At 31.5% G+C, this 24527-nt stretch overlaps 2 protein-coding genes across 3 annotated transcripts in view; one reads left to right on the top strand and one right to left on the bottom strand.

Annotated features, from left to right (window-relative positions):
* The window catches only part of LOC140443612 (annetocin receptor-like), a 720544-nt gene that overhangs the window by 119824 nt on the left and 576193 nt on the right, over positions 1-24527 (bottom strand). The window lies entirely within an intron of this gene.
* The window catches only part of LOC140443613 (lysozyme-like), a 104443-nt gene that overhangs the window by 28348 nt on the left and 51568 nt on the right, over positions 1-24527 (top strand). The window contains exons 2-4 of one of the 2 annotated variants that reach the window (XM_072534965.1): positions 15957-16045; positions 16137-16200; positions 22279-22539. In XM_072534965.1, the coding sequence (XP_072391066.1) occupies positions 15957-16045; positions 16137-16200; positions 22279-22421 (296 nt within the window). In that variant the 3' untranslated portion in view covers positions 22422-22539. Of the gene's footprint in view, positions 1-15956; positions 16046-16136; positions 16201-22278; positions 22540-24527 lie in introns of those variants that run through there. The other variant, XM_072534966.1, reaches the window with a different exon arrangement.

The raw sequence follows: 24527 nt of genomic DNA, 5'->3' as shown, positions 1-24527 counted from the left end.
AATATTTTGTCGATATTTTTATCATATATAAATGATAATATGAACATATTAAGGGTTTTTTTAGTATTATATTTCAATTTGGATGTAGCTTCGATGGGTTGGTAGCCACTCCTCATTTCTTGGACAACATGAATGGGGTTTATAGAATGAAGTAATCTGTTAACCATTACTTTAATAGGCATACTTTGCTTATTTTCATAGGAATATCACAGATATTCCTTATCAATTAACGCTGCAGAAAGCAGTTTAGGATTTTTCTCGTTTTGCACATTCATTTTAATAGTTTTGTCATAAATGATGTTTATTTGGGCGTTTCTAAAGCTACACACTATAACATGAAGATAATTAAAGTTATTCTTACCTTCTACAATAATTGGTGGTGATTTCTTAATTATTTTATCTTCTTCTCGTGGTAGTTTTAGGGAAGTATAAATTTTCCTCTTCTTTCTATTTTTTTACTTCGTTTATTTTTTACACTAATCCACACTGTTTCCTGTGCAAGTTCATCCTTGTCTGTATGATATTCAACCGTTTATTTATCGATATTATTAGATAGTTTTTTCTCAAGTAGTGTATATTTTCGTTTAATTCATCAAACATTTTTTGCACTTCAATTAACTGGTCTTCTAGTTATTCAGCTGCTTCTTTGGACTTGACCTTCTCGACTTCCGATAATTGCAAACTGCTATATAGCATTTGCTCATTTTGCAAACTTTGATATTTTCTTGAAACAGCAATTTTCTTGATAATTTTCTTTCTGCTGTATAAATATTGCTTCCTTTTGCGATTGGCATAAAGCTTGTTGTAGAAACATTTTATTCTATTTCATCCTTATTATATATACAGTTGTTTCTTGATAATCCGACAGGTATGGGATCAAAGGGACGTTGGAAAACCAAAAGTGTCCGGATTACCGAAAGTAATTATATATTTGGCATTGTTTTGCTAGCAGAAGCCTACAATATTCTCAAATGTGATGAGTAAAATGCTACCCAGATTAATATGCAAATGAAACACCCATTTCGGCTAACTAAAACATGTTTATTAAAAGAAATATGAAAGCTAATAAATTTAATGGACATACAATGTGTAAATAATAACTTAAAAACATTATTCGTACTAATAACTAAATGCCGCAACTAAGGTAGTGTTACGACTTTATTAATTCTAATTTATTATATTGTTCTTATTTTAATTTATTAAAAAAAACGATAATTTATATCAATTTATTAAACCACTGTACAACAATTTTTTTGACTAATTACATAATTTATCTATCGGACGTTACAATTTAAACGCGGCGCGCGATCTTCAGATATTAACTGTTCTTTAAAAACTTTCTTATTTATATATAAAGCACCGTTAAACTAGAATCTCGTCGAAGGATGTCGACCTGACACTTGGCGAAAAAATCTAGAAGGTCACGCCATACTGGTTTTATTCAGCCTAGGCAGACCCGTCGATCTTCTTACTAGAAAATACTCGAATGAATAAGCATATTAGTAATAAACATGTTTACCGTTCTGAGTCATACTACACGTCACCATCTATCGTAACAGTAGATTAATTATGGACGTTTGTAAATACATACTGTGCTCACACTTTGAAGCAATCTTTGATTGTCTTTTGCTTTTTCTTGTTTAGACAGTCTGAGATTGCTTGATCTTGTATCTCGTTTAACATCAAAATTTTCATCATCAGCGTCAAATGTTCTCTCTTCGCACCAACGCATCAAAGTTATTACAGCCAATATAGCATTATCACAGTTGAAGGTCAAAGATTTTTCATCCTGTGCTTCCTGGGTCACGTGTTCATCAGATTCTGTTATTTTTTTAATTATTTTTTCATCTATTTAGTCAGCTTTGAGATTGCCATGTAAAATCCACTCTTGGAAAGCTTCTCTTGATTCTGATGAATTAGTCATATCGTTACAAATTTGAAGGCGAGGTTTTTTGGACTTAACCACAATTAGCAATTTCAATTTGTGGGATCCTGATACATTCGCGTATACCATGAGAGTGATATATTCTTTCTGAAGTTTTCTACCAAAAACTTTTTTTCGTTTGAAGTGACAAACGTCTTTAATGGACGTTGCTGCCAGTTTAGACCGATGTCATCAGCGTTATATAGTTATTCAGGACTAAGGTCTGATTCAGTGATCTTTTTGCTCAAATTCTGAATAAATTCAGATATCTCAGATTCATCTGCACTCAACTTCTTTCTACTCATCTGCAAAAATCGTATTCCGTACCGTTTTTTGCTTTCGAACCAACCTTGACTAGCACAAAAATTAGTTTTCTTTGTTAATTGCTGATAAAAAAACTAAGGTTTATTTTTAAGATTTTTCATCCTGTGCTTCCTGGGTCACGTGTTCATCAGATTCTGTTATTTTTTTAATTATTTTTTCATCTATTAAGTCAGCATTGAGATTGCCATGTAAAATCCACTCTTGTAAAGCTTCTCTTGATTCTGATGAATTAGTCATATCGTTGCAAATTTGAAGGGCGAGGTTTTTTGGACTTAACCACGATTAGCAATTTCAATTTGTGGGATCCTGATACATTGGCGCATACCATGAGAGTGAGATATTCTTTCTGAAGTTTTCTACCAAAAACTTTTTTTCGTTTGAAGTGACAAACGTCTTTATTGGACGTTGCCGCCAGTTTAGAACGATTTTATTAGCGTTATAAAGTTGTTCAGGACTAAGGTCTGATTCGGTGATTTTTTTGCTCAAATTCTGAATAAATTCAGATATCTCAGATTCATCTGCACTCAGCTTTTCTCCACTCATCTGCAAAAATCGTATTCCGTACCATTTTTTGCTTTCGAACCAACCTTGACTAGCACATAAATTAGTTTTCTTTGTTAATTGCTGATAAAAAAACTAAGGTTTATTTATTAAAGTGTCACCTGAAATAGGAGCTTGTCTGCTTTGTTGTTGCTTAAACCAGATGTGCAGAGCTTCTTCAACATTAGGAAATTCACTCGTTTTAAGGTTTTTTCTGTCCTAAAAATAATTATAAAGTCATTTTACCCTATGACGGCCGACATGCAATTAAGATATGATCAGTAGGCCTCAAACAGTGGGGCGTTAATATTTAATTCCGATCGCTTGAAAAGTAAAAATATTGAAATTTCCTGTATATTAGTTTCAGTCATAATATTGGATTTTTCTGTATCAAAGGCAAATAAAATGAATATAATATGTATATACAGGGCGTGTTAAAAGAAAGGGGACGGAATATTTCGAATACTCAAAATTATTTGTCGACATCAAATTTTCATCAAGTTCTCTATAACTCTCTATTTTGCGTAGAGTGAAAATTATACGAATGGTTTTGCATGCAGTAAAATTGGAAAATACTTGCCAAGTTGCTGGTATCTCCAAATTTGAATAAAATACATCCAAGACTTTACTTTCTGCAGACACTGTATTAAATATAACCTTGAAACAAATTGGCACTAAATCACTTCCGAGTTTTCAGCAAAACAAAAGGATTAAACACGCGTAGTCCAGTAATTAATACCAAAGCTTTTGAGATATTGCAGTCTAGTAATTAGACCGAAGGTACTTTATCGTTTAACTAAAACACACCACAAAGTCTTTGTCCTATTCACTGTCTGAGATTTCACTATCGGAGTCGTCACTATCTAAATTGTCTATCCCAATAACTAGAGGCCGGACCTCATCTATAACTCGCTCGGTTTAAAAAGACTGAACGGTTATGTCTTCCGTATGTCTAATACAATTTTGCTATTATTATGCCTTTATTTGTTCTAACGATTCTTACCATAAACTAAGAACGCTAGCGTCATCTGTGGTTTTGGATGCATGTTTATCATAAAAATTTTTGGCTATACCCCAAACTAACTCAATTGCATTATAGTGGCAATGGTAGGGCGGAAGTCGATGAACTTCATATATATATATATATATATATATATATATATATATATATATATATATATATATATATATATATATATATATATATATATATATATATATATATATATATATATATACATATAAAGGAGCCATTTAGTCAGTAACAAATTTCTTTTGAATTTTGTGCTCTCCACACCTTTAAAGTAAATCGACTTTTAAAAATATGTAACTGTGATAAATTTTCTTTCCTGTCAACTACAACTTTATTTCTTCTTTTGTCCAGCTGCTTGAAGGAAATCTCTCTTCTACTCTTGAGTGGTAGGATGCATTCTCCAACACTAATATGGATGGTGCTCCAATTGTTTTAACAAATTTTCTTCAAACCATTTTTAAAAAATATTTGCATCCATATTTCCATGGTAGTCACCTGTATTCTTTGTGGACGAAAAAATTAAACTAGCGTCAGGAATAAAACCCTCATCATTTCTAGAATCAAGTATAGTAGCGTTTACATTACTGGAATGACTAGAAGAATAACATTTCGTGGTGTCATCTTGCCAGGATGATTTTGACATATTTCCCTTAGTAAAAATCCAAGTTTCATCTTAAAATACAACTTGCCTCGGACTATCAGATGTTTTATTCTTCATGTATTTTCTTAAAAAATGCCACCGTTTTGAAACAACATTAGAGAGTTCACACAATACTTGTCTATTATTTGTCTTTTTATATCGAAAACCTAAATGTTTCAGTGCTCTTCACAAACTTAAACTAATATCACACAGTTCCTTGTCTTTTATTTTTTTGTAGCAGCACTAATTGTTACATGTTCTTTGGCTTTATACATATTATATATAATATTTTTAATTGCAAGTTTAATTGACTGGTGCAAATCTAAAGTTTTTGGATGTCGACGATTTCTCTTGCTTACTTTATTTATTTCATCCTCACTCATGTTATTAATTCTTCGGAATGTCCTCTCTGAGATACCGCAAGCATCGCATGTGCGTTTCTGAACTACCATAACAGATGTGAATGTTCCCATATTATTTTTTTCCAAACTGAAATAACTTTCGACTTTCAGAACTAAACGCCGTTCTTTTGGAGATAATACTCTACGTTTCGACTGTATTTTATTTTCTTCCAAATTACTCATTTTACCGCTTCACCACACTACTATAAAAAAATAGGTACTTATATACAACTACTACACCCTAAAAAGGATGAAGGTTGTACAACAGACGAAACGATCGAACATAAATTATTTAACAGCCAATGCTAAAAAAGCATAAACACTGCATTGATTGTGATTTCAAAAATCGTTCGCTTGTTTTAAATAAGATTTTTTATGATTATGTATTTTGTTAAAAAATTAAATTACACTAATACAACCCACTACCATCAATTAGTTTTTAACGATAAACAGAAGTGTAATATGATGACAAGTTTGAATTTGATCTACTTTGTCGATAACAGTGTCGTTAACAGAAAGATATTTTTAAACAGCATTTTTCAATGATTGCGTGGATCTAAGAAATACATTACTAAACAAACTTTTAAAGTGTGTATAAAGAAGATTACAATTGTTATGACACATGGTACTCCTTCTTTTTCAGATAATATGTTCTTGTAAAGGCATAACTTTGATTATTGGGTAAACCTACATTAATCAATACGTCAGAAGAAATTAAAAAAATTAACGTGTAATAAATTCACTATTTAAATAAATATTCCGTACTCGTACTATTCCAATAAAATATTGAAACCAATAAACGATAACTTGTTGAGCAGTGCTGATTGAAACAACAGAGCAGTAAAATGTTATTCATAAAGGTAGCGTAAAATATATCGCCACTTATCTGGTCCGCTAGTAATAAAGTTACCAGCATTTTATTGCAAAGCGGTCTTCTTAGGTGGAAAATACTTTATACTATTTTCATAAATTTTTCAATTTTGTCTTTGTTTTCCAAATTTCGTACATTGTACCTTGTCTAATATCATAGAATCTAGATTTGCACCACACTCGCATCTTTTAATAATATCCCATTTATCTGAACTTTCTAAACGAGTTAAATAAGGGTTTGGCATTACACAGACAGGTCTCAGTACAAGCGACCTTGATGGGAGGTGCGTCGGACTACCGAGCGAGTCAGATTCCAAAACGTCGGAGTATCAAGGGTGTACTGTATTTATTTACGAATTATTAATTTTTTTATATAGTTATTTTTTTATTATTTTATTTTGGGTTTTGTTTAGAAGCTAATTAAAACTAATTCTAATAGATCATAATATAACCTATGTTTCTCTATAACAAAGTCAAGATGTACCCCTTTTTTGTAGGCAATATAATTTACATATGCGTGTTGTTTGAACGAAAAATGTAATCAAAAATAGCAAATTAAATTCGAATCTAATATGATAATGACTTCGCATGAATAAAGACAATTCCATTACAGTGTTCAGTTTATATATCATACCGCATTGCGATTTCACTCAACCTGTTGTTAAATGGTTTTATTTTCAGTAAAAGCTGTTAGCGTTGTAGCTGAAGAGAATTTTATTGTGCTGTAAACTACAATTACCATCGATTTACGACAATAAGCGTACAATTTAGCCAGTTCAAGATTACCAAGGCACACTCCTTCTGTGCTATGTGATGACTATAATCTAGTCAATAAAAACGAAATTTGCGAAAACTTACGTATCATATAAACTGAAATTATAATAGTCCGGTCAAATAAGGATGCAACTTCGGAATGAAAGATAATAAGCTGAAAATTTGCATACGTCTTTATTTTGATGGTATAAAACTTACCTCAAAAGTCTCATATAATCACGTGTCCGCGACTTAAGATATTAAAGGTCAAAGGTCACGAAAATGAGTTTTCTGCAAATATCTCGTTTCCCTTACACTTTATGACATTTAAGGTAGTAAGAAAAATTGTAGAATGAAAAATTCTCTTCAATTTTTGTCCGAAGTAGTTTTATGTACCTTCAACCCTTCTTAAGATAGAGCGCAAAGAGTGGAGGACCGCTTACCTGTGTATACGGTAACGCGAAGTCAACCAGTAGGATTCAATAAATAATAAGTTATATAGTTAATTATTTACTTAAAATACTATTATTATCATTAAATTTCTATTATTTATTATTTAATACACTATATTTATAGATATTAATTATAAAATATATATTTTTTATATAATATTTGTTTTATTTTTAACAAACATACAATATTAAATAAAATACTGTTCGTCCATATTACTACGAATATTATATCTCGAATTACAAATCTCCTGTACGGCGGTTGCTGTTTCTGCGAAGCTGTAGCAGATGCTCCTTTGTTATATATGACCTAACCGGTTTTTTTTTAATATGACTTTCTACACACCGTGGCGAATGAAGTATGACTCCTATTGATATTGAACTGGACAAAATCACTACAACATATATTATCGATGGTGGATTTCTTTTGCACCGCGTTGTATGGAATAAAGATGATACTTTCTGTAATATTTTACATAAATACGTCAGATATTTACAAACACATTATGGCTCAAGTATCGTTTTTGTATTTGATGGTTACTCAGACTACACTAAGAACATTAAAGCAATGGAACAACTAAGAAGAACTGCCGGTATTTCAAAATCTTACGAACTCCATTTTGATGAAACAATGAATGTGCCTATCAGCCAAGAACAATTTTTATCGAACACATCTAATAAAAAAATCTTTATAGACATGCTTATCGACAAATTAAAAGCTGTTAATATCACTACAAAACAAGCCAGAGATGATGCTGATGTTCTCATTGTAGAAACAGCTATTTCAGAGTCTGAACATGTAGGAAAAACTTCCGTCATTGTAGGATAAGATATTGATTTGCTAGTTATCTTGATAGGACGAGCTCAATCACATCAACAAGAAATTTTTTTTTTTTTAATTGGTAAGGGTAATGCGGAGACCTAATTATATTCATCGAAAAGTTTTGATAAATACCCTCATTCTAAGAAACACATCTTATTTTTAAACGCGTTTAGTGGATGTGATACGACTTCTGCGATTTATAGGAAAGGTAAAATATCGTTTATTAAAATGTTCGAAAAAAATCACCATTTACATCAGTCACCTCAACTATTTCAACAAAAAAACTGCTCTGTACAAGAATTATTTGAAAATGGAGTAAGTATTTTCTTAGCAGCGTATAATGCTCCAACATCAGAAGACGATATAGACTCTTTTCGATACACCCAGTTCATCAAATCAACAAGACTCAACAAACCAGTGCAGTTATCAAGTCTTCCACCTTCAAGTGCAGCAGCTCGTCAGCATACCATTCGTGTCTATTATCAGACCCAAATTTGGTTGAGAAATGATTTAGAACCCCAAGAATTCACCTGGGTAATGCAAAATGAATTTCTGGAACCAATAACAACATTATTACCGCCAGCACCAGAAGAACTGCTGAATACAATATTTTGCAATTGCAAGAAAGGTTGTGCTTCTAATTGCGGATGCAGGAAATCAGGATTGCAATGTACTTTAATTTATGGGCAGTGTAATGGACAATCATGTCTAAACGCTTCATCAACTTCAGATGATTTCAATGAAGAAAGTGAATATGCACCTGATATTCTTGAATATTTTTATTCTGATACTTTAATAAACGAGAATGATGATGATGAATCCGATATTGAGCAGTCAGAGGAAGAAGAAGAAGAAGAAGAAGAAGACGATGAAGAAGAAAATTAATACAAAAATATTAACCATACATAATAAAAGAATATATATTATATTTGTAACTTTAATAAATCGATTATTCGATTAATAAATAAATATATAATTTAAAAAAATAATAAATATGATTTTTTCAGTATTTAATTAAATATAAAAATGATTATTGTTGAATTCTGCACTTGATCTTAATTTATCGTATATACAGCTGTTAAAAATATCATTAAAGTTCATTTGAAATATTTCATTTAATATTGTATGTTTGTTAAAAATAAAATAAATATTATATAAAAAATATATATTTTATAATTAATATCTATACATATAGTTTATTAAATAATAAATATTAAAAATTTAATGATAATAATAGTATTTTAAGTGAATAATTAACTATATAACTCATTATTTATTGAATCCTACTGGCTGACTTCGCGTTACCGTATACACAGGTAAACGGTCCCCCACTCTTTGCGCTCTATCTTAAGAAGGGTTGAAGGTACATAAAAGTACTTAAGACAAAAATTTTCCATTCTACAATTTTTCTTACCACCTTAAATGTCAAAAAGTGTAAGGGAAACGAGATATTTGCAGAAAACTCATTTTCGTGATCTTTGACCTTTAATATCTGAAGTCGCGGACACGTAGTTATATGAGACTTTTGAGGTAAGTTTTATACCATCACAATAAAGACGTATGCAAATTTTCAGCTTATTATCTTTCATTCCGAGGTTTGCCCCCTTTATTGCCTTATTTTACTGGATTATAATGGTAAACTTCTATTTAAATTTAGATGTCTATAATTGACTTTTATGTATTTATTAATGACAAAAGTATCTAAAATAGTAGAGTTCACTATAGTATGAAACGTATGGTTACAAGAGGAACTTAAAATATTTCATACTTAATGTTGTGGAGTCAAATATGATCTAGTCTTGTTTAAAATTTTAGTTCCGAGAATAAATTATTCTTCTACAAAAAAGCAATTAACAATGAGTAATTTAGTTTAGCGTGTTATTGAATGGATAGAAATATTGGACAAAAATCACAGGCGATGACTGGTTCACCGGTATTCCTTTGACGAAAAGGCTTTTTACAGAAAAAAAACTTACGTAGGAACACTGAAAAAAAAAAATAAAAGGGAAATACCGAAGAAATTCCTTCCAATACGAAATACAGTGGAACACTCCTCTGTATTCAGCTTTCACAAATTCTGCGCTTTGGTGTCCTATTGTTCGAAAACCAACAAGGCTGTACTGGTTTTTATGCACATTCCATTCTACCCTTGATATAGATAAGTCTACTGGAGATAAAAATAAACCTGAGATCGTGACTTTTTATAATATAACCAAAGTTGGCGTCGACTTAGTTGACCACCTTTGTCAACACAATAATGTTGCGCGCAACACTAGACGTTGACCTATGGTACTGTTCTACAATTTGGTAAAAATTTCCGCAATAAATTCTCTTTGCATTTACAAATATCACCATCATATGAGTGAGAAAATATCACGTGTTTGGTTCTTGCAAAACCTGATTTAAGAGTTGATCAAACCTTAAATAGAACAAAACTCTCAAAATCCAAACATTTTAAGGCAGCTACGACAACGTGCAAAACTTCTGCTTGGTATTGAGGAAGATGAGCAGCCAGCCTAAGCTAGAACCGAAAACTAAGGAAGATGTTATGTATGTGAAACGGTTCAGGATAAAACCACCAGAAAATTGTGTTCCAAATGCAGAAAATGGTTTTGTGGTGACCATTAGAAAGAAATCTGTATAAACTGCCATCAAAATGAGTTTATGTGAATGTATTATTGTTTAATTAAAAAAAAAGTTTAGTTGTAATAATTTTTAGGTTTTGTCTTGACAATTACACTGTACTGATTATATTTCCATAGAGAATAAAATAAAAGTAAAAAAAAAATGGCAAATAAAATATGGTTAACATTTCCCCCACGTTACTAAATATGTCATTCTTAATCACGCCATTAACAAAGAGATTAGTAAAAGATTAATAAACTCTCTTTGTACACCTTTGGTACATCAAATCAAATATATACCAATGTGTCTAAAGCGTTATTTTAAGACATTTTAGTACAACTCAAAGAAAACCGTGCTAGAGATCAGTTTGAGAGATACGATTCGAAATACCCAGATTCGTGACAGAAAAAAGACCAAATAAGAACAAGAGAGAAATAAGCATACCGCAAAAGAGGTCGATGGATGATAACAAATATATCGTGGGCAAGTAATGGTTGAGAATTGCTAAGAGTGGACATCAATGGAAACAAATGGAAGAGACCTATGTCCAGCCATACAAGAACATAGGATAAAAAAGAAGAATTAATAAACATAAACAAATTTTGTTTTACAAGAAAACCATGCTCCTAATAAAAAAAACTTACTGTAATTAAAATAATAAACAAAAAATTAAATTGATCAGTGTAAACTATATAGCGTCAGTATTGTTTTTATCTATAGTCTAGTGAAGTCTATATTTCAATGTCAGATGTCCATACAGATTTTGTATTTTGTTTACGTAATCATTGTTTAATACAAGCTGATAGTTAGACTTTCTCACTAGAAACCAATACAGTTTTTTACATTTTAGTTAAGTTCTACTATTATGTTTATTCGTATAATTGGATAGAGAGTATTTGAAACTATCTATTTATAGTTTTAGCATTATTATAAGTATTATTTTTATTTTTACAAACACACACACATACACACACACGCATACACATACATACATACATATACACATACATACATACATACACCTTCGATACCAAACATCCTCCAGAATGGCCTGATTTATTATTCGTGATTCAAAATTCATCATAATTTTCATTTATAGCGTCCAACGTCATCACATTATACCTCAAAATTTACATAATATTCAGAAATTTGATTCAAACCTACTACTAGCCTCCAGAATAACCCTCCACAGGACCTTTTCGATACTCCAAGAACTAGTAATACACCCCTATATAACATTCATGATCCACAGTCCTCCCATTAAAGCCAAGCATTCTGTCGCACAATCAAGGATTTTTAGCCCGTGCAATGTTATTTCGCTGTATTTTTGTTCGCTATTTGCCCCTTAACTATCTACAGAAGAGAGAATTATCACAGGTTTATAAAAATAATAATATATGCCACAATATGCTATCTTGTTAGACGTTTACTATTCGGTGTAGTTTAAAATATATTTTATAGAATCTAAAACAATGACAAAAGTAACCCGTATATACAGTGAGATCATAAAGTAACGCATAAATTCATTATTAGCTAAAACATTACTAGAAATTCCCGAAACAAGTCGATTTTCGATTTTAATTTACTATTTTTTTAAATGTTAATCTAATATACAGCATTTTTTTTAATTTATAGATTTCCCTTGCTAAGCTGATTCCAAAAATGTATACACGTTGCTTCAAATTGGTACAGGGTGGCAAAAATGAAAAAATTTTAAGTTACTTATAAAATAATAAATGAATGATAAATGTAATAAATACATTAAATAAAATTACATATTGTTATACAACTACTTTACTACTATGCAATTACTGTGATACATTAACAAAAATAAACAAAACGAAAATTTACTTTAAATGTTCAAGTTGTTCTCAATTGATCGTGATACATTGCCTAAAACGGCCATTACTTTCGTCTTTAACATTCTGTAGCATATCGGGTGTTGTGTTCTGTATTTCTTGTCTAATTCGGTTTCGTAATTGACGGATATTATCAGGTCTGTTTGTGTAGAATTTAAATTTTAAATAACCATATAAAAAGAAATCTAATGGGTTCAAATCAGGTGATCTAAGGGGCCATTCCACTGGTCCCCTTCTTCGTATCCATAGCACTTGTAATGGAAACAACAATAAAATTTGCCCCATAAAGCTCAAAAATAATTTCTTCAATAATTTTTTTTGACATCGGTTGATCAAATTTGTAGTACAAAGGTTGTTTTCAATTTGAAACTAATCCACGCACCATAACTGCCTGACAAGCTTTATGCGGTCCAACGACTTGCTCGTACTTTTTATCGATGTCCAATTTGTTTGATATAAATATTTCATCGAATGACAAAACGCACAACCGATCAAGACTATTGAAATCTGTTGATTTCTTCTTCATTAACGTTATAACGCGTTTTAGAATTCCGTCATTGACTTCAAAATTGCTAGCCCAATTTCTTAATGTTGACATAGCTGGTAATGGATAATTATTGGCCCTTAAATATCTATAAGCTTTTGGGCTGATACTTCGCAGGGATATTGCTGAATTCTTCTGCAGTGTCTTCTGTGGACCACCGAATCCTCGTACTTTGGTTTGGTTTTAACAAAATTCTAATTTGACCCGGTGTGAACAGTTTCTTTAAGAGATTTGTATATTTTTGGGAAGTGGTAGATTGTGTTTATCCAATTTCTTTTGAAAGCTGTTTGTTTTGAGTTTCAAGTAGCGTTAATTTTTCCTTGAGTTTAAACAATTCTGTACAACATATGCATGTGTCTTTAATTTCATCTGTTCTGGAAGTAAAATAAGTCTTTTATTTAAAACTCATGTAAATTTATTTAAAAATTGTGTCAATATTAAAATTTTCGATTTACTTTACACTTACTGGGTGTTTGATATGGTTGACAGCTCGGACTCTTCAGTAATGGTCTGGATCTCTAATGGATCTGAAGTGCTGGCCACTGTATTTATGATACATTCCAGTTGTTCTCTACGGCTTCTTTTTACAATTCGTAATGTTCTTTCCTCAAATTTTCTCTTTTGAGAAGTATTAAATGAACTGCCAGGAAAATTTAATGTTGGTATAGCATCAGATTTTAAGAGACGAGCATTCTTTGGAGAGAAAACTTTACCTCATGGTTATTTCAAAACACGTATTTTCAAAGTGTATTGAGCAAATCGTTGCTGCAAACAATTTAAAGTACTAAATAAAGGTAGTTATAGAATCGATTTTAAAAAATATTAGGCAATTTAAAAAAATTTAAATATGGCAGTCGAGGAACTGCCGACAGAAGCTATGCTGGAACTGAATATAAAAATGACGATATATTGTATTGAGGGTTGAGAATAAAAATAACATGTCTAAAAATAAATAAAATGGAATGAAATTATCATTTGACAATAAATAATACTAAAAGATGAAGAGGAAGGAAAATAATAAAAAACAAAAGAATAAGATAAAATGAAGAAGAAGAAACAGTTTATCGTTTGCTCAGTACAGCTCAATGCACCTCTAAAGTAGCAGAAGAAGAAGAAGTTAAAAATATCAAGGTAAACAGAAGAAACAGATGACAAAGAAAATAAGTTGATAAAGTAAATTAAACATTTGAATAAAGTTCCGGAAGAATCGTAGCTTCAAAAATATATGTTTCATTTTGCATAAAAAGATATACTTACTTATTTGTTTTTGAGGAGTCTTTCAAAAATCATTTTTTAAAGGAAAACTTACCATTTCTTAAATATATTTTATCTTCTCTCCGGCATGCGATTATCCACTTCTTTCTTAGCTCATCTGTCTTGGGGAAACGAAAGTATTTTATATCTGTGCCTTTTGTACACTGATTATAATTTGTACATTTAGCTACGGCACAACTAGGCATTTTAAATTATTTCTACCACAACACTATCACAATAACACAATTAAATATATTATATTACAAATGCAATATTTACTTTATAATAATACTAGAAAGTCGTAATCGAAGATCTAAACAACACATTTACTAATGCATTTAAATGGCAAATCTCGCAGAGTTCCTCGCACGTGACGTCATGAGCGCGTCGAACCGAATTACGGTTCTATATTTAGCATGCCGTTGTGTGTGTATCGTGGATGTGTCTACTCTTTCAGTACGAAAACACGTTTAGGTCGCTGTAGTAGTATTTTTTCTGTAGAGGTTAGAAAAGAACGTGTTTTTTTCTCGTGCCGATAACAATGTGTGACGAAAAACATGAGCAATGATTAATGTGGAATTTCTTGTTAAATAAAAAAAACTCCGACTGAGTGCTATAATTTGTTGAAAGAGGCCTATGGTGAGAACTCTCTATCTCGTGTGCGTGTTTTCGAATAGTATAAATGGTTTTCTAAAGGCCGAGAGAGCGCCAAAAATGACCAACCTGTCTCTGTTTCAACTCCGCAAACAATGACTAAAATAAATGAAATTGTGCGCGGATATTGTCGTATGAGCATTCGGATGATTGCAGAGACTGTAAATGCCGATAAAGAAACTGTCAGAAAATTTTTATATGACGAATTGAACACGAAGAACGTCTGTGAGAAGTTGGTCCCAAAAAATTTGACCCCTGACCAAAAGCTCGTCCGTCAACAGATCTGCTCAGATTTTCTTGAGAGGTTACACGAAGAGCCTGAATTAATGGAAAACATTATCACTTGCGATGAAATCTGGATATTTAAATACGATGTTGAAACTAAGCGACAATCCATGCACTGGAAAACTCCTGCATCGCCATGAATGAGAAAAGCAAGGATGTCGAAATCTAAATTTAAAGGCATGCTAATCGTTTTTCTCGACATTAACGGCATCGTGATAAATGAATGGGTTCCAGAGGGTCAGACTGTAAACCAAACTTACTATTTGAAAGTTTTGGCAACGCTGCGAGAGCAAGCACCTGCCTATAACGCGCTGAAGCGTTATTTAGCCGCTAGAGGCATTTCAGTGCTTGAACACCCTACGTACTTGCCTGATTTAGCACCCTGTGACTTTTTCCTGTTTCCGAAGATCAAGTTTGCCTTAAAAGAAATCCTTTTCGAGTCGATGGAAGAGGTGAAGCAAAAAACGGCAGAGCTCCTAAAAGCTCTAACAAAAGAAGACTTTCAGCATTGCTTTGACCAATGGAAACAACGAATGAAACAGTGTGTGGCGAGGGAAGAGGAATATATTAAAGGAAACAATTCGATTGTAGACTAATTTTTAAAATAAAACTTTTTCATAAGCAGTCCCGTTATTTAATAGCCAGACCTCGTATATTAGATAATGATTTGAAAAAATAGTAAATTAAAATAAAAAATCGACCTGTTTCGGGAATTTTTAATAATGTTGTTTATTTAGCTAATAATGAAATTATGCGTCTTTTTATGGACACATTGTATATACATATTTCATAAATAACAACTTATTAACAGATGCAATAACTAATAATTTATTTACTATCTCCTGGACCCATTGGTAGATACGGTTTCATCAAATACGTGACTTTTGTAGCAATATGTCAATACTCACATTTCTGTAACATCTGTATTTACTTTGCTCTCAAAACCCGCAAGATATACTTTATTTTGTTTCTTTTCAGGGGTTTGCATGATTGAAAGCGAAAGCGGCAAAGATACCTCGAAACAAGTGAACAAAGCAAACGGAGGAAAAGCTTTAGGACTTTTTCAAGTAAGGTTTTATTGGATGTTAAAAATGAATATCTTTGAGAGTATGTAGATATCGGCGTAGTAAAACACAATCTTGGTTTTCGATTTTTCAGATAAATAGCAAAGATTGGTGCAAATATGGCTCACCCGGTGGAAAATGTAATATGAAATGTGAAGGTGAGTGTAAACCAAACATATTATAACGAAGCTCTTTTAGTGATATATACGTCAAATAATATTTTTCATAGGTAATATTTCCAAGTGAATTGCATTATCCAAGCAGCACAATTTCATTTATATTTCTTTTCAAGCATATTATCAGGCCATTTTAGTAATTTGTTACATTCTCTGTCGTTGTCAACTTTTTCAATTTAGTCTAAACCAAGCATTGTATTGCTTTTTCTTATCCCTTTAACAATTTAGTGAGAAGAAAAATTACAAAACTTTCGTGCAATTGTGTTTTCAACGATTTGCAACGTTTCAGTAGATATTGTTATGAAGCTATTTTCTGGTGGCATGTTAAAGCAATTTGCTACTTTTATTGGGAATATGCCACAACTTCACCTTAAAATAAATTTATTTGAAATTTTTATTTTCATTTCGGAAATAGTTCTCAAAATATAAAACATTAATAACTTAAACAAATTTTGTTTTTGGTACTTTGTAAAAAATTCTTTTAATAATTTAATTTGATCTGACTCATTGATATTGGTAATTGAGACGTATATTATACATTTAAAAGTAGTTGACATTAAAATAATATTGTCAATATTTTTGAGTTGCGTTCCTGGGACGACTTTATTAAAAGATAGTTCATTCTATTACATGAAATCAACTTTAACATACCTGTCAGAAAAATCATAGGATTTAATTTGTCTTTACAAAGACAACCACACGCAATGGTGAGAGTCAAATTCTCCTGTTAGTGATCTCATCATCTCAATAAATCATGGGGAAAAAAGTTTATAATGCTATCCTGACATTGTAATTATTTGGCCTTACATTTAGTTTTACTCTCAATATTAACACCAAACTCTGAATTTATACCTATGTTATATATGTCATAAATGATGTATCCTTGATTTACTAACTTACTAATAAAAATGTTACTTTCTTCCTATTAACTTAACGTTAACTTAGAAGTTAACTTATTTGAACATTTATGGTCTTAATGTTTTACCTAAAAAAAGTTAGCATTTACAAGGTATTTTATCAATATAATTCTTTTATCTTTATTGTTCATTGTTAGGTTTAGTTTAAGATAAAATAGTTTAGATTTTAATGTGTTGTTTTTATTTATTTATGCCTCAACCTCATAGGCTCAATTTAAAGTTTTACAACTTATTTAGTACATTTATGGAATATAACTATGATGTCAAATTTTTCATATCAGTTCCGTCACTGAATATTGCCTTTAAGGTATCTTGTAATTTATATTGAAGTCTCTCCTTGCAATATAAAGGGCACTCCAATAAAATATGGCGAACACTGAGCACAATACCACATACGTAACACTATGGTTTTAATTCATTCTCTAGCAATGTTTATGGATGATGGCGGTGTGGCCTATTCTCAGACGAGATAGGATGGTTTGATGCATACGCTTATTTGGGGTTGATTTCCAAGGTAATACAGAATGTTTTACTTGTCGTAGTTTGGATGTTGACTGATTCCACCTGGTCTGCCAATCGTTGATTATTAAGTTCTTGATTATAGGTTTTAAAAAAGGTGACCAGCTCCAGTGTGACAACTATAGAGGTATAACCCTGTTAATAACTGCTTACAAAATACTAGCAAGTTTACACAGTGGGCATAGTTGGTAAATATCAAGCTGGATTCACTCCATAAAATTTAACAATTGACCAGATTCATTCAATAAGACAGATTCTCGAAAAAACATTAGAATTCAATATTGAAACCCATCACCTATTCGTCGACTTCAAGGCCGCATACGACAGTGTCAATAGAACAGTGCTATAGGTCAATCAATGCATGAGTTTGGTATACCAGAGAAACTTATCCGACTAACGAGAATGACAATGTCTAACTTAGAAGCCACTGTTAGAATACAGGGAGAGAATTCTAGATCCTTTGAGATAAAGGATGGACTCAGACAAGGGGATGCTCTGGCTTGCCTCCTATTTAATATTGCCTTAGAAAAGGCAGTCCGAGATACACGAATTAGGGACGGCGGTACTATTTACAATAGATCGATACAAGTCTTAGCATATGCTGATGACATTGACATAATAGGGCGTAACAAGCGAGATGCTTGCTATCTCCTAGCAATATCTCCTAGAATTGGAAACAGCGGCGAAACAGGTCGATCTAGTCATCAACGAAGACAAAATCAAGTACATGTTGGTTACAAAGGATCCGATAGCAAATGAGGAACGAGAAACAGTCTTTGGAAGTTATATCTTTGGACGTGTTGACAACTTCACATACCTTGGGTCGCTATTGACTGCTACCAATAAAACAAGCGAAAAAATCAAAAGACGAATAAATCTTACAAATAGGGCATACTATGGACTCCAAAAACATTTCCACTCAAGAAACATTCAAAGAAGAACTAAAATTATCATATACAAAACATTGCTGAGGCCGGTCCTCACATATGGAGCAAAAACATGGACTCTAACGCAGAAAGATGAAAGACTTTTGGGAATATTTGAGCGTAAAATACTCCGCAAAATATTTGGAGCTATAAACGACCAAGGGCAGTGGCGCAGAAGATATAATTTTGAAAAATCAGTAAGATAGTTTCGAAACAAATTCAGATTTCTGCTTTAATCTGAACCTTCTAAAATTGCAAGGTATAACAGACGTTGATAAAGATGTTAATAGAGACATGGGAAATCTAAAATTTGCATTCCACGACATGTCTATCAACTAAGCAGAAATCCTTAACGAATTTGTTTCTTGTACTCATACAGAGTAGATCCGAATAAAATGAAAAAGACAGCAAAGATTTGATTTCACGTACAAAGCGTCTATGTATCTGTTGATACGTATTTCGACTTAATAAGTCTCATCAAAACAGTTAGTCAACGGCGTTCTCAACGTGAAAAATAAATCTTTTCTGTCTTTTAAGAAGCAACAATAAAATGGCTTCGTTATGGACGCAATAGCGACATCTGATAGAAAAATCGGTAAGATAGTTTCGAAACAAATTCAGATTTCTGCTTTAATCTGAACCTTCTAAAATTGCAAGGTATAACAGATGTTGATAAAGATGTTAATAGAGACATGGGGAATCTAAAATTTGCATTCCACGACATGTCTATCAACTAAGCAGAAATCCTTAACGAATTTGTTTCTTGTACTCATACAGAGTAGATCCGAATAAAATGAAAAAGACAGCAAAGATTTGATTTCACGTACAAAGCGTCTATGTATCTGTTGATACGTATTTCGACTTAATAAGTCTCATCAGAACAGTTATTCATAGGCGTTCTCTGTATAAGTACAAGAAACACATTCGTTAAGGATTTCTGCTTAGTTGATAGACATGTCGTGGAATGCAAATTTTAGATTGCCCATGTCTCTATTAACATATTTGTCAACGTCTGTTATACCTTGCAATTTTAGAAGGTTCAGATTAAAGCAGAAATCTGAATTTGTTTCGAAACTATCTTACCGATTTTTCTATCAGATATCGCTATTGCGTCCATAACGAAGCCATTTTATTGTTGCTTCTTAAAAGACAGAAAAGATTTATTTTTCACGTTGAGAACGCCTATGAATAACTGTTCTGATGAGACTTATTAAGTCGAAATACGTATCAACAGATACATAGACGCTTTGTACGTGAAATCAAATCTTTGCTGCCTTTTTCATTTCATATAATTTTGAATTGTATTAGCTCTTTGATGAGCCAGATGTCATAACGTTCATTAAAACACAGCGACTTAGATGGGCTGGACACATAATCCGAATGCCAGAAAATACGATTGCTAAAAAGCTAACCACAGGAACACCTGTAGGAAGAAAAAGCAAAGGCCGACCGTGAATTAGGTGGTTAGATGGAGTTGAAACTGACTTACGGATATTAAAAATCAGAAGGTGGCAACATGTTGCCAGAAACCGAACAGAATGGCGACGAATCTTAGAGCAGACCAAGATCCACAGAGAATTGTCGAGCCAAAGATGATGATGATTATAGGTTTTATATCTAGATGTGGAATGCTTCTGATTTCTACAGCTTCCGGGCTCGAGATTGCTAGTTTTGCCAAGGAACTTCTTCATCACCAGCAATTCCGATATGGGAAGGAATCCATACAAAGTTAACATTTATGTTCATAGTTTGCAGTTGGCTTAATGCTGATTTATTAAGTAGTAGACTTGGATGACTAGGATATAAGTTATTTAGGGCAATTACAGAACTTAGGGAATCCCTAATAATGACAGGGTTTTTGATACTATTTTCTACCACAAAATTTATTGCATTGAGAATAGCAGTTAACTCGGCTGTGTAAATTGATGTTAATTTGGGGAGTTTCATTAATATTTTTGTTTTATTAGACATAAATGCTGCTCCCACCCCATCTGTAGTTTTAGAGGCATGCGTCAGTATATATAAGATTATGGTTACTATATGTCTTAAGTTCTTGGAGGACATATTGATATAATGCTTTGGGATGGTTATCTGCTTTTTTACATATAGAGAGTTTGGTATTAATAGATGGGATGGGAACAGTCCAAGGTGAACAGTGTTAATATCGGGTATACAATAGGTATCTTGAAATTTGAATTCAAGTTCATTGAGGTATCTATTTACCCTTTTATAAAAAGGAAGGTCAAACCTAGCATGTGTTTTAAAGATATTCCTAAAACAGTCTGAATTTACATAGTGCCTAACAGGATTCATAGGATTTGCCTGTATTGATGCCGCATACCTATGTTAGATTTTAATGTGTTTGTTGTTTTGATTAGCGTTGAAATGTTAACGTTATTTCCTATCAATTTAAGGTTTTGCGATAATTCTTTTATGCATGGTATTGATATTTTTCTCGTATTATTTCTTATAAATGTTCCTAAGTGATCTGTAAGATCCCGTTCTAAATTGTTTAGTTCCATTCGTTTTACTATTGAAAATTTGTTATTATATAGGACAAAGTGTAATCACCTATATTAATAAAAATGAATCACTGAAATGTTTATACTGTCAGAACGACTGCACCAAATCAGATAATTCTCTTTTTGTTGTGTTTGGTAATATCAGGAGAAGATTTTGTAAAAGATAATCATTTTCAGAAAATTGTACGAAAAGACCTTAAGACAGTTTTTCTTTCATTTTAAATCGCAACATAACTAATAGATGGCGCCATACTATGACTAAGATAGGAAATGACACCGACCGCACGGACACGATTTTATTGTTTTGTGAACGCAAGTGCTGGTAAAAAGATAGGCAGGAGTGTTGTGCGGTTAGTATGTTATGGATTTTTATATGTACTAAAGTAAAAAGGAAATTAAAAAAAAAGTACTGCGACATTTTAAAATATTCGTGAAATTTTGTATCATCGTCCAATAATTCTCTGTATATTTTGAATTCTTCTTCAGTTTGTCTTTTTTTTCACATAGGATGCACACTATATCTTCTTTGTTTCCGCTTTTTTTGCTCTTGCTCTTCCTATTCATCAAGTAGTAATGCCAACACGGTGAGATCTTTTATACAAGCCGCCATATTTTCAACTATCTTTTACACAGAAATATGTAATAACGTTTTTTTCTCTTATTCAGCTCGGTACGAACACTGCCACAATGCGGTTGTATGTAAATATAACATTAATTACTATTTAAATGGGAATAAGCCACAATTAAAGGTTAAAATACGTTTATTGACGTTTCAATTTCCACTTCGGAAATCGTTCTCAAAATACAAACATTAGTAAATTAATATTGTAAATTGTATTTTGAGAACGATTTCCGAAGTGGAAATTGAAACGTCAATAAACGTATTTTAACCTTAAATTGTGGCTTATTCCCATTTAAATAGTAATTACTTTAAAATTCCACAAGAAAATAGTTCAGAACAATAAATATAACATTAAAAATACCCGAACTGGGCACTGATACGGAACGGACAATTTTGGCTATTTTTTAATAATTTTTGGTTATAGTAACTAATTAACCTCATTATCATTTCAAACTCATTATAATACCGGCATAACTTACAATGACATGACCATTTCCATATTCGAATATACTTTTTTTGTTAACCATTTACTAACCAGGTACTAATCTTTATAGATCTATTAAACGAAGCTATACTCGATGACGCAAACTGTGCTAAGAAGGTTCAAGCTGAGTTGGGCTTCAAGGCTTGGGATGGTTGGAAGCGAAGTTGTTATGGTCGAAGCTACCCTATGAACATTCCATCTACATGTTTATAATTCATTGGCCAACAAATTAAATAACTTGGTATTCGAACCTATACTTTTTAACTGTTTCCAATTATTATAAAATTAATTATTGTACTTGCTAATATATATTTAGTAAATAAAACATAAACTGCATTTTCATTTCATTGGTAACTAACTTCTTTAACAATGACATCACATAATCGGTAACTCTATTAAAAGAACTTGACTAGATATTTACATTTAAATATATATATATATATATATATATATATATATATATATATATATATATATATATATATATATATATATATATATATATATATACAGTAGACTCCCTCTATAACGAGAACTGAAATGACAGACTAATTACCTCGTTATAAGCCGATCTCGTTATATCAGACAATCATAATACTGTGCATACATATGAATCTGTAGTTTTCTAAACCATTAACTTCCTATAGTGAAGCCATTCGGAGCAATATAAGATGCTAATATGTAATAATAAATATTGTTTGAATGGCGTTTATGAAAAAAAGTTATTTACTTTTATTGTCAATGAAATAATTAAAACATAAAAGAGTCGTTTACTTTTATTATCAATGATATACGTTAAAACAAAAAAGCTGTACTTATATTTTTTTCCAACTACATAATGTATAAATCGTATTTTCAAGGATAACATAAACTATTGCTTCTGCAATTTTAAGAACTCTGTTATTTTTAACTGCTTTAAATGGTCCAGTATCATTCTATCATTTCTAAAGATGTGAAACAGTTGTATTTATTCATTGTAAAGAAGTTTATTGCGGGCTGCAGTTAAGTTTATTGAGGGGCTGTTTGAAAAGGTATTTATTTATAGCCACGACCGGACTAAAAACGTAAAAAGCACGTTTTTGGATCTTATTTTCTCTCGTTATAACCAAGTTTGCCTCGCTATAGACGGTTATAGTTCAATAAAAATTTCACGGGACATCTAATGTATCTCGTTATAAGCGAAACCTCGTAATAACCGTGTTCGTTATAGAGGGAGTATACTGTATATATATTGTTATGATGTTTTGTTTGTGAATGATGAGCAATGAGTATTTTTTAATAATATAGGGTTTTTATCGCGGTTCTCAAAGAATTAGTTTGTAAGTACTTTTTTAAATTATCTTTATTATATCTATTATGAAACACACATATATATCTAACCTAGCCAATGTAAATTTATAATAAACTATCTTTAAATTGAAATTCTTATGAAACTAATTAAATTCTATAGACAATGTAAAATTTAAACAAACTATCTTCAAAATTGAAATTGTTATGACACTAACTAAATTATATTAACAAAATTTTGTACCTTTCTGTCACTGAATGCCTAAATGAACTGTTTTCCACTATATAGATTATAATCACCACTCAAATGTCTCCTTCTCAGCTTCGGTTATCCTTGTTTTTGTGAAATTACTTTTTCCAAATATCAGCTTCCACCAATTTAAGATATTTTTCTTCACAGCATTTATAAACCACCAAGCAAACCAGCAAACAGCATTTATTTTTATTCTTCTTTTCAATATATCAATATCCAATCACCAAAAATATTATTTAATTTTAATATTCAATTAATACTTCTTCCATTATCATCATTTATACATAACATAATTTTTAATCTTCAATAATATTTTCCTTATACTGTTTCTTAATCTTGATTTAACTCACTATATTGAACAATTGTAACCGATTGACTGCCTCTAACTAATTTTCATACTAAAACTGGCCATCATAGTAACTGTAACTCATAACTGATTGACTAACTGAATGGACATCTTGAATCCAAATCACCGGGTATTTATATCTTTTCCCATGTTCCAGAATCATCTAGCAAGAAATCATGTTCCATTTGTTCTATTAAATACATGTCTGAATTTTCTGGAACAAACCATTTCGCAAACAAGGCCATCTCCGGTGATCTAGAGAATTCCCTACTTTTATATTGATAATTTTGTTGACATTTAGGCATTTCAGATCAGAATATACACTTAAATCAGTAACTATATATAAATTAAACATTTTAAACTAACATTATTATAACCCCACTTTATATTTCTAATTATTAATTTCTATCTGTCACTTACTGTATAGTTGGTT

The sequence above is a fragment of the Diabrotica undecimpunctata genome, chromosome 6, assembly GCF_040954645.1.
Source record: "Diabrotica undecimpunctata isolate CICGRU chromosome 6, icDiaUnde3, whole genome shotgun sequence".
Lineage (NCBI taxonomy): Eukaryota > Metazoa > Arthropoda > Insecta > Coleoptera > Chrysomelidae > Diabrotica > Diabrotica undecimpunctata.
This window is presented reverse-complemented; position numbering and strand designations above follow the sequence as displayed.